Source organism: Lacerta agilis, chromosome 3, assembly GCF_009819535.1.
Source record: "Lacerta agilis isolate rLacAgi1 chromosome 3, rLacAgi1.pri, whole genome shotgun sequence".
In the NCBI taxonomy this organism is placed as follows: Eukaryota; Metazoa; Chordata; class Lepidosauria; order Squamata; family Lacertidae; genus Lacerta; species Lacerta agilis.
This window is the reverse complement of record NC_046314.1, coordinates 62,448,236-62,462,702: the sequence shown is the minus strand read 5'-3', so window position 1 is coordinate 62,462,702 and position 14,467 is coordinate 62,448,236. Positions and strand designations below refer to the sequence as shown.

Here is a 14,467-nt window from a genome sequence, read left to right as displayed (position 1 = left end):
TCACAGCAATTCTACTCTCCTTTTGCTTGTCTGCCAATTAACACTTTAAAAATACTGAAAGAGTTAAGTTTTCCATTAGTCAGGTCTATCCCCATTCCGCAACTGGTGTGGTTACAGTGGTTGAACTAATTAAATTCAGGGCATGTATGGTGTAGCTGAACATTTTTGATCCACCGTAGCTATTGAATTATTGAACCTCAGGGGAGGGAGGGAGAGAATCAGCAACATGAAAGGAGTATTAGAAATATTTAATTCTCTGCATGCATACTCCATAGAAGACCTGATAAATCACTCTACAGTTCTCTCTCTTTAAAAAAGTGTGCGAAATCCATAGTCACAGTTTTAAAAAATTGGTAACAAACCACAGGCTCTCCTCGATACAGTGGCAGAGAAAAAAGTAGCAGAATTTATACATCAGCTTGGAAAAGGAGGTTCAATCATGCAATACAGAACTAATTGATAGGTATGCAACATTCACTAGTCGAAATTACACTTTTACCACTGAAATTAAATCCCCAAGGATTCCTGACTGATTATAAGCAGACATGTTGCTCATAATCATATTCAGAAACTGTTATTAGGCTGAGATGAAAGGGATCGTCCGAAAACCAAAAACAGCACCACCTCAACATTCAATTCTTCCAACAAATGGAGACCTAAGCATAAATAGGCGGGACAAGCAAACCAACAGGGAGTAGAATAGTAAAGCAGGCGCTTGTAATGTACCGGTACGTAATGTTGATTTCATCTGACTAACTTTTTGCAACAGGTGCTGTTCAAAGGGGCGGGGGAGAGAGGCAATTTGGGTCGTAAAGGGCTCACGACTAAGTACAGGCTCAAGAAACCCCATTGGATCCTTCTCCGTAAGCAACCCGTGGGTTCCTTTCTTCTAAGCCTTGCTCCGCAAAGAGTAAATTTTGCACTGAGTCGCCCCAAGAATGACTTTCAGGAGATGTCAACGCCACCAGCCTCACAGCCAAGGCTGCGCCTCTGGGTAGCTTTCGCGCCCCCTCTCCACTTCGCCCAATCCCCCCAAACCAGTCACTCACCAGTATCCCCATGACATCCGTCCAGAGTCTGGAGAAACTCTCGGGCATGCTGTTGTCCTCCTGGGGTTCGGCGCCGGCGGCTTGTTCCTCCTCCATAGTCGCCTCCTCGAAAAGCAAAGCTCAAGGCGCGCGTTCCCCACCGGACCGAGACTCTAGCCAAGGGCGACGCTGCCCTCCTCACGCCCCGCCGCCGGCTCAAGCCCTGCGCTCAAACCAGACCCGCCGCCGCCGCCCGGCTACTCCATCATGCCGCCTCTGCCTTCGCCTTCCCGCCAAGCTCTAGCCCCAGAAGAGAGCAGCGGAGGCGGCCGACGTTTCCCTCCTGCAGCTCCTTCCCGGGCTCAACTCTTGGCACGTCTAGAAACAGCCATGCCCCGCACAAACTTTGCCTGTTTGGAGCGGTGAGCAACAGGGTGGCAAGGCAAAGCTGGCCGTGACCACCTTTCCCTCGCGCGGGGGTGCTCAAGAGAGTCCTGGTCGCCTCTTCGGGGAGAGGAAATCGCTTCCCACAGGCACAAAATACATCTGGCACCAAAGGAAGTCTTTCGTTAAAGTTCCCCCTCCTCAAATCAGGAGCCCGGGCTGGGTTTTCAGCTCGTAGGTAACTCCAAATCTCTGCCTCCCCCCTTTCCCTCTACATGGGCTCTTCCATCTCCACATGACTGCTCTCTCTGTCTCTCTCCAGAGAAAAGAGCTTTTAGCAACAAAAGGTGCTCTGATGTCAGCCCCTTCGCATGGCAATGAGCCCCAGACAGGCGAACAAATCGCCTGTTGAAAGAGCAGCCTCGCTGAAGGTTCTGGCCGACTGGCCCAAGTTCTCCAGTCGCACCACGCAGACACGCACTTAACACACTCGCCACTCAACAGGGTTAATGTTTAAGCCAACCCAGCTTCCCGCAAGGATTTCAGGAATGCCCTCTTTAAGGTTTCCTTTCGTCCTCCTTTTAGGAACCCTTCTACTTGAGTCTGGCGGCCTAAACTTCCACCCACCTCTGTCAGAAAAACAAGCTCTTGAAACTTAGGCTGAAAGCCTTGCACTTTTTTCCTGTGTGCCCACCATGATGTTGGCTTGGTTTCTTCACACAGGCACATTCTGTAGCAGGGTCTCTCACATTTCAGCATCCCAGCAAGCTAGCAAGTCTCCTTTGAGAAATAATAGTGTGTGTTTTTGGAGCAATTTTTTTTTTTACTGCTGCACAATAAAGGTAATTTTATACTTTGATAAGAGGCAAAGCTGTACTGCCAATCACAACTTCCTGATGTTTGTGGCTGTATTATTATTCTTCATCATCATCATCATCATCATATGTGTGATACATGTGAACATGTGTCTCTTGTATGCACACTAAAGTTGTACTTGAAACATTTTAGGTGCGTGCCTAAATGCAAATATGCTTATGCATATTTCCAGTTACAGGTAGGTAGCCATGTTGGTCTGCCATAGTCAAAACAAAATAAAAAATAAAAAAAATCCTTCCAGTAGCACCTTAGAGACCAACTAAATTTGTTCTTGGTATGAGCTTTTGTGTACATGCACACTTCTTCAGATACACTGAAACAGAAGTCACCAGACCCTTATATATAGTGAGAGAGTGGGGAGGGGTATTATTCAGAAGGGTGATGGGAATGGGTGATTGGCTGATGGGTGTGGAAAGCCTGTTGACGACTGTTAATGACTGCAATTGGTTTTACAGGAAAAAGCAAGGGGTGAGGTGGCTAAAGATAGCTTTGTCATGTATAATGAGATAAGAAGCTTATGCATATGTTTTTGATAGTAGTGCTATCAAGCTCATACCAGCTGGCTCTGCCTCCACCAGCACACCTGACTTATGTGCACTGGAAAGCATGTGTGTATATTTACATTTGTATGTAGATGCCAATGCACGTAGGCTCTAATCACATATAAGTGAAGGCTAAACATGCTGTGTGTGGGAGGTCATTATGCACATGTGCCATGCATATGTAAGCAGGGGGAGGGGGGAGAGAGAATCAGCCAACATTATAATGATATGCACATTCCCCTAATGTAGGAATGTCTGCATAAGACCTGAGAAGTGGCGCAAAGTAGAGCACGCACACAGATGTTTTATGTTAAGACTAAGTCATTCCCCATCTCATTTGTGACATCTGCTTCTACTACTCACTATAATGGACTAGCACCCCCATCATATGCGTTATTGCGGTTTCTCCTACGGGAGCTGGGAATACAGAATGGTGGCCTGGAGAGGGGACTCACAACATGATGGCACTGAACTACATGTAGATAATATGTCCGAGTCAGTAATTACTGTGCATATACTTTCAGAAGTTTTATTCATTCCTTGGAAAGGTGACTTTTCCAGCTTGAATTGTTCAACCAGGACTCAACTATAAGGTTTTGTGTACATACATGACATTAATTGACAGTATATGTCACTAACAGAAAAGGCACCACATTATCATGATCCAGTGTTAACAGCTGGGAAGACATTGTCCACCCAGCTTCAGTTCTTGTGTTCTGAAGTCATGTAACACAGGGTTGTTATGAGGATATGAGGAGCAGAAAACCATATACACCACCTTGAGCTCCATTGAGGAAAGGGTGGTATATAAATGTAATTAATAAATAAATAAACAAATATAAAAAAACCCTCAGTACTCATTCACCACAAGCAAAACATTATACTCATGAACATGTCTGTTCACAGAAGCTATTTCAAAGACAAATATTGCTGGGGCCCAACTACATCAAAGAATGTGTCTTCTCTCCCATGATTAATTAATTTTCCTCTTAATGTGCATTTCCTTAAGCATTTACCCAGGGACACTATAGACTGAATACAGCTCAGTCAATAGTGCATGAGACTCTTAATCTCAAGGTTGTGGGTTCAAGCCCCAAATTGGGCAAAACATTCCTGCATGGCAGGGGTGATTCTATGAATAGCTTCGGTCCTTCAGCAGGTGTTGTAACTCTCCAACAGTTTGACTTTACCCCTGAAGGTGAACTCTTCCATTGTCTCCCAAGACAGATGGATGCCAACAACAATAACAACATGTTCAAGAAAACTAATAGTGGATTTTGTGAATGAGCCAACAGAACCAACAAAGGTGGTGGTGGCTGAAGAACCCCACAATTACTTGTTTGTGCAAACCAGGGTGGCAAACAAAGCCCTAATGATAATGTTCAGAGGGAGGAAGAAAAGAAACTATTGTTAAACACAGCTACTCTTTAATACAGAGGGCTTCAGAAATGACACAAGTGAAGCAAACAAGCCAAACACCCCAATTCCTAACCAAGCAATTATGCTTAAGATAGCAGCCTAATGATAGCAACATTTTATTCACTTCTTTTTCTCTCCCTTTTTCTGGAGGGGTAGCCATGTCAGTCTCTTGCAGGGGGGGAAACAGTCCTGTGGCACTTTTAAGACTAACAACATTATCATGGCATAAACTTTCATGGATTCACACCCACTCTGTCAGATGCATAAACTGAAATCCCTTTCTGGTGAATTATAGCCACACAAATGCCTTAGGAAGGGGGAGTTTGATGATTTATTATGCAATTTTTAAAAAACAGTTGTTTATGGAAGCAAACAGTTCTTTATAAATAAAATATCTCCCAGGCTACATGGGAGAGGGATTTTTTAGGTTATGGTTTGAAATTAGACAAAATTCAGACATATTATGCTAAACTACTGTGGTATGGTCAGTCTCTACTTCCTGTCTCAACTCCCACCCGAGACTCAAAATATCTGGATGTTTACACACAGTTCTACCATTTGCATTTCAATTAAATGGTCATCAGTAGGCGTTGACACTAAACAAACACTTAATCTAATCTGGAAGTTTGCACTTTCTAAAGCTGATGTTTCAGATATACAGTGAATTTCACAGAATTACAATGAATAGCACTGTGAGTTCTTTTACATGAGCAAAATATACCCACTGTCCTTTACTCACTGATCTCGTCCTTCCATTGCTGCTAACACTCTTAACTGTTTCATACTCTGGACAGTCTTTTAAAAGCAGCCACTCATATGTATAATGCAGACAAGCACCAAAAATTGTACATGAACATGCCATTCATAAATGATACTATGCACACAAGTGAGGAAGCAAGTGCATGGTGTGGAATGACATGTGTTGTTCTCTAATTCAGTAGCAAACAGAACACAATTTCTCCAACTCTGTCCATTTATTGTTTCCCGCCACTTAAGCATTTCTTCCCTCTGACACTTGAAGTGTGGTCCTATGCTTCTTTGGAGGATAGATGTATGGCGAGCATCTATATGACCTTGCACCAGCACCATCCTCATCCTATTAGCCATCATCCTTTAATGGTGTGGCTATGCAGCTCTGCACAAAACTGAGGCAGCAAAACTGCCACTGTGCAAATGTGCAGCACAAAGCTTTGCATGACTAAGCATGTATTGTGGGAGAAACATATTAGTCACCATTCTATCAATATTACCAAGCCTAGGGCCCCTCTTTGTGGTAGTTCCAACACTACACCCAGAAAACATGACTGTAATTCAAAACTCAGTAATTTACTACATGACAAGCACCAAGGAATCTCTATCGGCATACACACTACACTGAGTGCTTAGAATCCCTTTGAGACAGCATGCGGCCACTCCACCCTGCAGATGAGTCAGGTAAACAGGCTGGATCCCAAATAACAGGAAGGTGGTCATCATAATACAAGCATCTTTGCCAGACAGTATCTAGCTAGCCCAGACTTGCTAAGTATGCTCAGCATGTAAAACCTTTCTGCTTCTGGCAACTTTCTGGCTGGCTGTAGTGTACTTACCAAAACACAGGACAATCAGAAAGAAAGTTGAACACTTATATCAGGAGTGTTCTGCTATACACAGGAGTGTATAGATACAGGTATTATGGGCAAAAGAGAGCTACACTTAAAAACAAAAAGGGAAGGGAAGGGAAGGGAAGGGAAGGGAAGGGAAGGGAAGGGAAGGGAAGGGAAGGGAAGGGAAGGGAGAGAAGCGAAGCATCATCTTGCCTTCCTGTGGTGATTGTTGTTTTGATGTCACTGATATGCACTCCTAACTGGAGCTGGGCACTTTATGGAGTTTACCTTCAGGGCCGTCTTAAGCATATCCGCACGTGGTGCAAAGATCCCTCCGGCGCCCCCCCCCACCGGCAATTCCAAAACAAGGGAGGGGGCAGTGGAAAATGTCCTCTGTCTCCTCCACCGCCCTGATCCCTGGCATGATGGCAGCGATGAAGTAGGAAAACGTGCTGGCGGACATGCTCTCCAGCATTGGGGCGCCCGAGAAGGCAGCCCAGGAAGGCTGCACGCCGCCTTTTGCCAGGAAGCAGGAGTAGGGCTGTCTTTAGCAGATGAAGAGGCTTGGGAGGGAAGCTGCGTGCAGCTTCCATCTAAAGCCTCTGCGGGGATCGCTCTCCTCCTGTGGAGGCTTGGGAAGGAAGCTACACGCCTGCCAGCCATATAGTTGTCAGGGTGCAGCTGGCGGGTGTGCAGGGAAAGGGGTGACTGTTGGCAAAGCTGCACAGCTCCCCCACTCGCTAGGGCACCCCTGAGAGGCTGGCACCCTGGCGCAACGAACCACTAAGACCAATGGGAAAGATGGCTCTGTTTACCTTAAAGAATAGACCAAAGTAAAGCATTAGTCCAAAGCAGGCATAGGCAAACTCGGCCCTCCAGATGTTTTGGGACTACAACTCGCATCATCCCTGACCACTGGTCCTGCTAGCTAAGGATAATGGAAATTGTAGTCCCAAAACATCTGGAGGGCTGAGTTTGCCTATACCTGTCCAAAGAATCTGCATTAAACTCCCTCCACTTAGGCATATACAGTATGTTATGTTCACACAATGCTGATTTCTGCAAGCCAGAAAGACTTACAGTTCACAAAAGTTACACTGTAAGGAGCATCAAGCAGAAAATCCAGATATTTCTGTCTGTAAATATGGTCAATGTGGCATTCCTGAATTATGTTTAGGTTCCTCTGGAACTCAAGAAGTAAGAAGTGTAATGTCTATGAGGGACACACTTATTCATTTATTCCATAGGATTTTAAACTGATATAACTGAATATTTTAGTATTATATGTGTGGTACTAAAAGTCAAATATATATCGTATCAATCTATACAGCTATTTATTGTTTTATATTTTTGTAAACCACTTTGATTATTTTTAATATACAATCAAGTAGAGTATAAATCTTATGAAATAAATAAATACCGGTAACAATAATAAACATTTCTGGGCCTCTTCTTGCCTGCTGCATTTCTATTTTCCCTTCCTGACCCAGTTTCAACATGCCCCAGTTCCAATTCTTCAGGATTGCCTAACAGGTCCAGGAAAGGTATATCTTGTTCCTGTCCTGTCTTCCAGAGGTACTTTCCCTACACATGGCAGCCTCCACATCTGCTACCTTTAAGTGAGGCTGTGCTTTTAGGTCTGTTTGTTGCTTCCCGTATCTGTCTGTTTTAGAAACCAGCCTCTGGTACTCCCTTGCCCAGCTTTGATTGTCTGAAGCCTACTCTGCAAAGTGAGCCCAGAAAAAGAGAAAGCTAGTTTGCCTCCCAGAGTTGCGCTGAACTCGACCTCCCTCTCCTAATTTCCTCTTATGCCTAGCACTTCTTCTTGTGTATATGGTGTGTATGTTAGCTAAATAACCCGAACCACAAACTACCGGTAATTCCCTCACACCAAATAAATGCCTAGTTACTGAGCTACCCTTGTGGATATTAATTGCTGCCCAGCTATTCTCCATTGAAGTGTTAAATGTGTATAGCTTGATTCTCTGGGGCGGGTGACACTCAGTTTTTAATACCTGTGTATTAAGTTACTGGATACTGGATAAGTTACTATTGCCAGCACTAAAAATCCTAGTTCACAAGACTCATTGAATGCATGTACGCAAAGCTCATTTCTGCAGAGGAAGCTTGGTACTATTACTCTTCTTTCACAAGTTGAAAGTGACTTGTTCGAGCTAAGCAGTAAAATTACTGCAGAAGAAGGAACTGAAACTAGATCTACCAGGAAGTAGTCCAACAGTCTATTCTATGGATTACATGAATACTCATTGGTATTTGCATTTATTATAGGATTTGCATGGTGGTGGTTTATTAAATTTCTATACCATTTCATCTGAGGAGCACAGGGCGGTTTGGAATATAAAAACACAAAAATACAAACCATAATGACAAACCATGAATCCACAAGTTGCCAATGAAAAAATAGCATTAAACATAATGAAGAGAAATTACTTATCAGTTCTATTAGAGATGCTGGAATTACAGTACTTAGAAACATACTACATGCCATATTATACCATGTAACACATATCAGAGGCTGAGCTAAGAAGCCTTCAGCCCAAACACAAAAATGAGCAGCACGTATTCCATCTGTGGAAAGCAGTCACCCAAAAAGAACTTGTGTGTGTGTGTGTGTGTATATATATCTACATATACATATTTTAATCCATTCCATTTCACAAACAACAAAAGTCAACTGCTAACCAAAAGTGCACTGCAAACCTATGCTCACTTTAAATCTTTAAATCTACAGATTGCAAAGAGAAGGTGTGCCAGAGGCAAAATGCCGTCATCTCACAACGTTTAGCCAACTCTAAACATAGACCCCTAGGACTGTATCAATCTTTCTGAGTCAGAAGGAAAAAGGAAAGGATCATATCCTTTTGTCCTGCACACATGTTCACAACAATAGCCTCATGTCCTGTGGACCTCTGATAATACATGACTTGTGCAGTAACAGTACTTAAAAGCCACTCCCATTACTACACAACAACTTTCTAACCAAAACTCAAACATAAATTTTAATCCCAATGTCATAAACATAGATTCTGTTTTCTCTAGTTCTGTTTTCCCAAGTCTTGGTGTGTTACAAGCACCACCACCTTCCTTTTTATAGCTGGTTTTTATAACCTTCCAAGCCTTGTTATCTCATTAAAAAAAAAACCCAGCACTGAAGACGATTTCATAATTTCTTAAGTATAAAGATGTATTTTGCATTGAGTCTTCATGACAGGTTCCCAACAAAGTACTGCTTGCAACAAAAGAGTAATCTTAAAAACACACTTATTTAGAGGTTAGTTCTGTTGAAGACCATATGGCATATTCAAGAGTAACCACATTGATGACAAATGAGTAGCTAACACAGCAGCACAAAATGAACATGAAAGGCTTCTTGTTTGCAGAAGAGTTGTGGTGGACAGAATACAAATTAAATAATAAATAATGGAGAAAAACAGAGACAGGTGGGAGGAGAAATGGCAGCAAGGACATATCAGGAAATAAATGCAATACTTGTAGTTGATAAAATTCCATTCCCATTTTCTGTGCCCCCTTTCACTCAAGTAGATACATTTTCCTGGGGAGATAGTAAAGATCTACAAAACCAGGAAAAGGTTAACTTCGAAGTGTCACAATCTTAATGTACTAATCTAATAGTGCAATCCTATGCATGTTGACTCAGAAGTAAATTCAGTTACCGGTAAATTCCCATGTTAACGTGCATAGAATTGCAGCCTACATATGTCAGACTAAACAGAGGAAACTGCACCAGCCTGAACAAGAAAAAAAATCAAAACGAATTATTTATAATTATTATTCCACTTCAATTTATCTATTTGTCTTAAATTCCACTTCACCAAGCCACAAAGATTTACTGGTTACTGCCAACACATTTAACATATTAATAACACAACATGCAGCACTAGACAGTAGTTCAATATTTCTAATCTAATTGTCTGCCAGTTACATCTGTTTCTGGATTAGGATTAATCATCTGGGCCTCTGTTTCCCTTCTTGCCTTGTTTTAACGTGAAGAAGAAATAAATGACCGTCTTCCCGAGGACAAATGTGGACTGTTTGCCAATAACAAAATACACTAACTTGGTATGGAAATTCCAAATGGAAACTAGTATTCTCCTGTTGCAAAAAAATGTTAAGAAAATAAATGCCCTAGGAACTATTTGAATTTGAATTCAAATGTGAGGTTTTTACTGCCATATTCTTTGCAAGAGCAACTTTTTCAACTGATTGTACAATGTGAATAGAATACTCTTGATCATGATCAGTTTCTTGATACATGTATTGTACAGTACCTGAAACTGGTTTAATCCAAGCTTCTTCTAGTGACTTCAATAATTTCTAGGTCTTCATCTATTGTTCACAATCAAGTGCATAAGGCAGCATTCCTAACCCCCTATTTTTGCTGCTGGAGAGGGTTAGGCTATAGTAGGGTGTTCTTGTCCACTGGCCTCCACCACAGAAGAAGTCTTCTCTGTGGCGATGGAAAGCACTGTAGATTGATGTTAAAACCAGTGATGTTGCCACCAACTGTAGCCAGCAGAAGGTCCTGAAATAATGTTGTGATTCTGCTAGATCTCATGATATGGGCCCCTCAGCTGTATGAGCCTGGAACTGCTGCAACAAATATGATACCCAGCACTCAAAGGGCTTTGGATCTGGCAGCTGATCCACTGATCTGCTGCTCCTAGCAACAATGATCGCTCTATCCAACAATGAAAAATCAAGAACAATCCTGTTGTTCTTTGTGTTGCAAAAGCCAATAAATTCTTTATAAAAAGAAAAAAGAAAAATCAAGAACAATCCATAGAGTGTATCTGTCTTTGTATGGCAACACGGAAAGTTTGTGATATTGTATTATAACCCACATGAACAGACAGTCTAATTCCTTCAAACTTCAGGAAGCAGAAGGAGACTTCTTTCCTTGTGTGCAGACCAATGTCATGACACCAAAAGAGAGATTTTTCCCTTTCATAAATCAAAGAAGAATTGCAGGTCTCATGTCCTAAAATATTGAAGGTAGGGATTTGGAATGGGGTATAGTTTTAAAAAGCAGCTGCTTCCATTTAGGACAGCTCAGCTGGAAAGTAAATGTGCCTGTCAAACAGTAATTAAAGTGAGAAGAGGCCTTATATCACTAACTGTGGATTTTCAGGACTCACCAATCAACTTACTCGATTTTTAAAAAAAGAGACAGAAAGGCAAGTGAATACAGGCTTAAGCACTCCTCAGAATGTATCTTCAAGCTATTCTCTCAATTAATATTTTGAGGAGTCACTGAAGAGAAGGATTATTATGGGGGAAGGATGAGCGGGAGGAATTTTTCTCTCCACGACCAGTCAAACGCATCAGTGATAATACAAAAGCTTTTCAAGTTCTGTTAAGATGCATTTCTAGGGAAGTTTTAAAAAAGAAAGAAAAAGTTTGACCTTCAAGAGTAGACTGTTGCTATATTTTTTTAAAGCACCCCAATCCCCCAAAACGTACAAAACTTTGCATCTGTTGCAAGGACTGGCTCAATAATCACATTTAATTAAAGATGGCAGTTTTTACCTAATTTATGGAACATTCTTTTTGTGATATATGATGTGTTGCTGTTCAAAAGTTATTGGCATATTCTTTCAACATTTAGTCACACACAAATTTTTATTTAGTTATAGTAGGTAGCCATGTTGGTCTGCCATAGTCAAAACAAAATAAAAAATAAAAAAATTCCTTCCAGTAGCACCTTAGAGACTAACTAAGTTTGTTCTTGGTATGAGCTTTCGTGTGCATGTATCTGAAGAAGTTAGCATGCACATGAAAGCTCATACCAAGAACAAACTTAGGTGGTCTCTAAGGTGCTACTGGAAGGATTTTTTTTTTATTTAATTGGATATATAAACTTTATATGACATACAGTCAATCCTGACATCCAGTTAAGCTTCCACATGCATATCATTTGCTGGTTCAGGAACTGTGGCTGGCATCCCACTGCCCCCAAACCAGCTGCAGTGTCAGGCTCCCTTTTGGATGCTTAGACTTAAATTGAGCCTATAGACTTGCACAGGTGCCTGGGTTGTGAGGTTAGACGTTGGGTTATTTAAACCCACTCCATCTCTCATTCAGTGTCTTTGGCTTATCTGTACCCACCCACCCCACCCTTTATTTAATATAGGCATTTTCTGGTCACTCTCTGGGAATGAGTAGGCATTTTCCTCCCATCAGCCGACTGGCCTTGGTGCCTCCCCCCCCTTGCTTTCCTACTATGTACTCATTGGGCGGTGGGTGTACTTAACATATTTGAATGTACTTGACATATTCGAATGTAGGTATGGGAAAGTCATTCGGTAGTTAAGGTTTGGTGAGCACCCTTAGGCACCTTTAAGAGTGAAGCTCAAGAAAAGTGGTAGGGGAAACACAACCCCATGATTTCCTATGGCAGATCTGCTGTTAAATTAATCAATGGAGGCAGTGAGAGATTTCACTGTCTTTGGTTCCATGATCACTGCAGATGGTGACAGCAGTCACGAAATTAGAAGACGCCTGCTTCTTGGGAGAAAAGCAATGACAAACCTAGACAGCATCTTAAAAAGCAAAGACATCACCTTGCCGACAAAGGTCCATATTGTTAAAGCTATGGTTTTCCCAGTAGTAATGTACAGAAGTGAGAGCTGGACCATAAAGAAGGCTGATCGCCGTAGAATTGATGCTTTTGAATTATGGTGCTGGAGGAGACTCTTGAGAGTCCCATGGACTGCAAGAAGATCAAACCTATCCATTCTTAAAGAAATCAGCCCTGAGTGCTCACTAGAAGGACAGATCCTGAAGTTGAGGCTCCAGTACTTTGGCCACCTCATGAGAAGAGAAGACTCCCTAGAAAAGACCCTGATGTTGGGAAAGATGGAGGGCACAAGGAGAAGGGGATGACAGAGGATGAGATGGTTGGACAGTGTTCTCGAAGCTACTAACGTGAGTTTGGCCAAACTGCGAGAGGCAGTGAAGGATAGGCATGCCTGGCGTGCTCTGGTCCATGGGGTCACGAAGAGTCGGACACGACTGAACGACTGAACAACAACAACAAGCCCAGATCACCCAACCTTTGTGTCTTAACACCTTATTACATTGTGTGGTTGCAAATCTGATGGACATCCAAATGCCAATGTTGCCTATCTATACTTAATTACATTCAAATGTATAGTCAGATTGGCACCTTCATCCACATTGTAGCAATTAGCCATGTTTCTTGTAAAAACACAAACACACACAACAACAACAGCAACAACTGAAGCTATTTACTTCTTATACTGTGCTTATATTATGCTATTATTTGCATGAATAATACAGAAAACTAAAACTATTAAAATTTCTCCCCTCAAAACCCCAGTCCAAAATATATCAGAAAGGAATTAACAGTTCAGTCCTACTGAAGTCTTCTCAGAAGTGAGTTCTCTTCTGTTTAATAGGGATAACTTCTTAGAAAGTGTTTTGGATTGGATCCCAAGTATACCTTGGAAACTGAAAACAATAAGCCATTACATTTACTAGGGAATAGGAAGCAAGTCTCATTATACTCAGTAGGATTCATTTCCCAGCAAACATGCATATGATTAGACTGCCAACTGACTTGCCCTTTCAATGGCTTAGCCCCAGGAAAAGTCATGGCACTTAGATAAGTAGGGTTAAGATTGCCTGTAAGACTAAACCCCGCTGAATTCAATAATGCTTACTGGTACTTTTGAGTAGACATATGTAGCTGAATTAGGCTACAGCAGTGGTTTTCAGCCTTAAATGATGGTCGGGGTGCCGCGGGCAACACTGGCCTCTGTCCCTCTTTCCTTCCCTCCCTCCCTCCTCCGATGCCCTCTTGCATCTCTGCCTCCCAAAGGCTTGCACAGCTGTTTGTTGCAGCAGCCCTGGATACAAGCTCCCCAAGCGAATGGTGCCTCTGGGACTGATCAGGGGGTGCTGGTTGCCAGGAGCTAAGGCAGCCTCAGAGTAAGCAAGCAAGCAAGCAGGTGAGGGAGCCCAGCCAGCCAGTCTGCCATCCCTTGCTGTTGGGAATGGACAGTCAAGTCCCAGGCCCCTGTGGGGCAGTGTGAAGAGGTACCGGTACTTCTATTTGGGGTAGGGTGAGCAGCTCAGAGACCAGGGGCGCTGCTGCCCGGAGGACTCCCAAGGAGAGGGGAGAGGGGGCTATGGGAACACTCCACAAAGGAGGGTGTCTGAAAAAGGGTGAGAGGCTGCCATCTCTGCAGGCAAGGGGTGACATAACTGGGCTCCTGAGCCCCACAGGGGTGCCACAGAAAGAATGTAGTTGGTCAAGGGAGCCATGGACCCCAAAAGGTTGAAAAACCCTAGGCTACAGTATCTCAGTGCTGTGCAGTGAAAAATGAGGACATAAATGTGGATAACAACTATATTTTTTAAACTAGAAACTCTGTTTACAAGGCGGATGTTTTTCCTGGAATTGGCTTCTCCTGTTTTGAGAGGCTTCCTAACCAACGCAGGAGAATTGGTTGCATCTGAAATATACCAGTTCCCAAAATAGTGTGTAAATATTTGATATTCTTAGAACACAGGCAATGTGGAGAATATGCAGTCATTTCATTTGCTCTCATTTAGAACGGACTGCCAT

At 42.6% G+C, this 14,467-nt stretch overlaps 1 protein-coding gene across 4 annotated transcripts in view; it reads right to left on the bottom strand.

Moving 5' to 3' along the window:
* The window catches only part of SASH1 (SAM and SH3 domain containing 1), a 190,668-nt gene that overhangs the window by 122,073 nt on the left and 54,128 nt on the right, over window positions 1-14,467 (bottom strand). The window contains exon 1 of one of the 4 annotated variants that reach the window (XM_033143956.1): window positions 1,050-1,842. The exons of 2 other annotated variants lie outside the window; for them this stretch is intronic. In XM_033143956.1, the coding sequence (XP_032999847.1) occupies window positions 1,050-1,145 (96 nt within the window). In that variant the 5' untranslated portion in view covers window positions 1,146-1,842. Of the gene's footprint in view, window positions 1-1,049; window positions 1,843-14,467 lie in introns of those variants that run through there. One more of the 4 variants, XM_033143959.1, reaches the window with a different exon arrangement.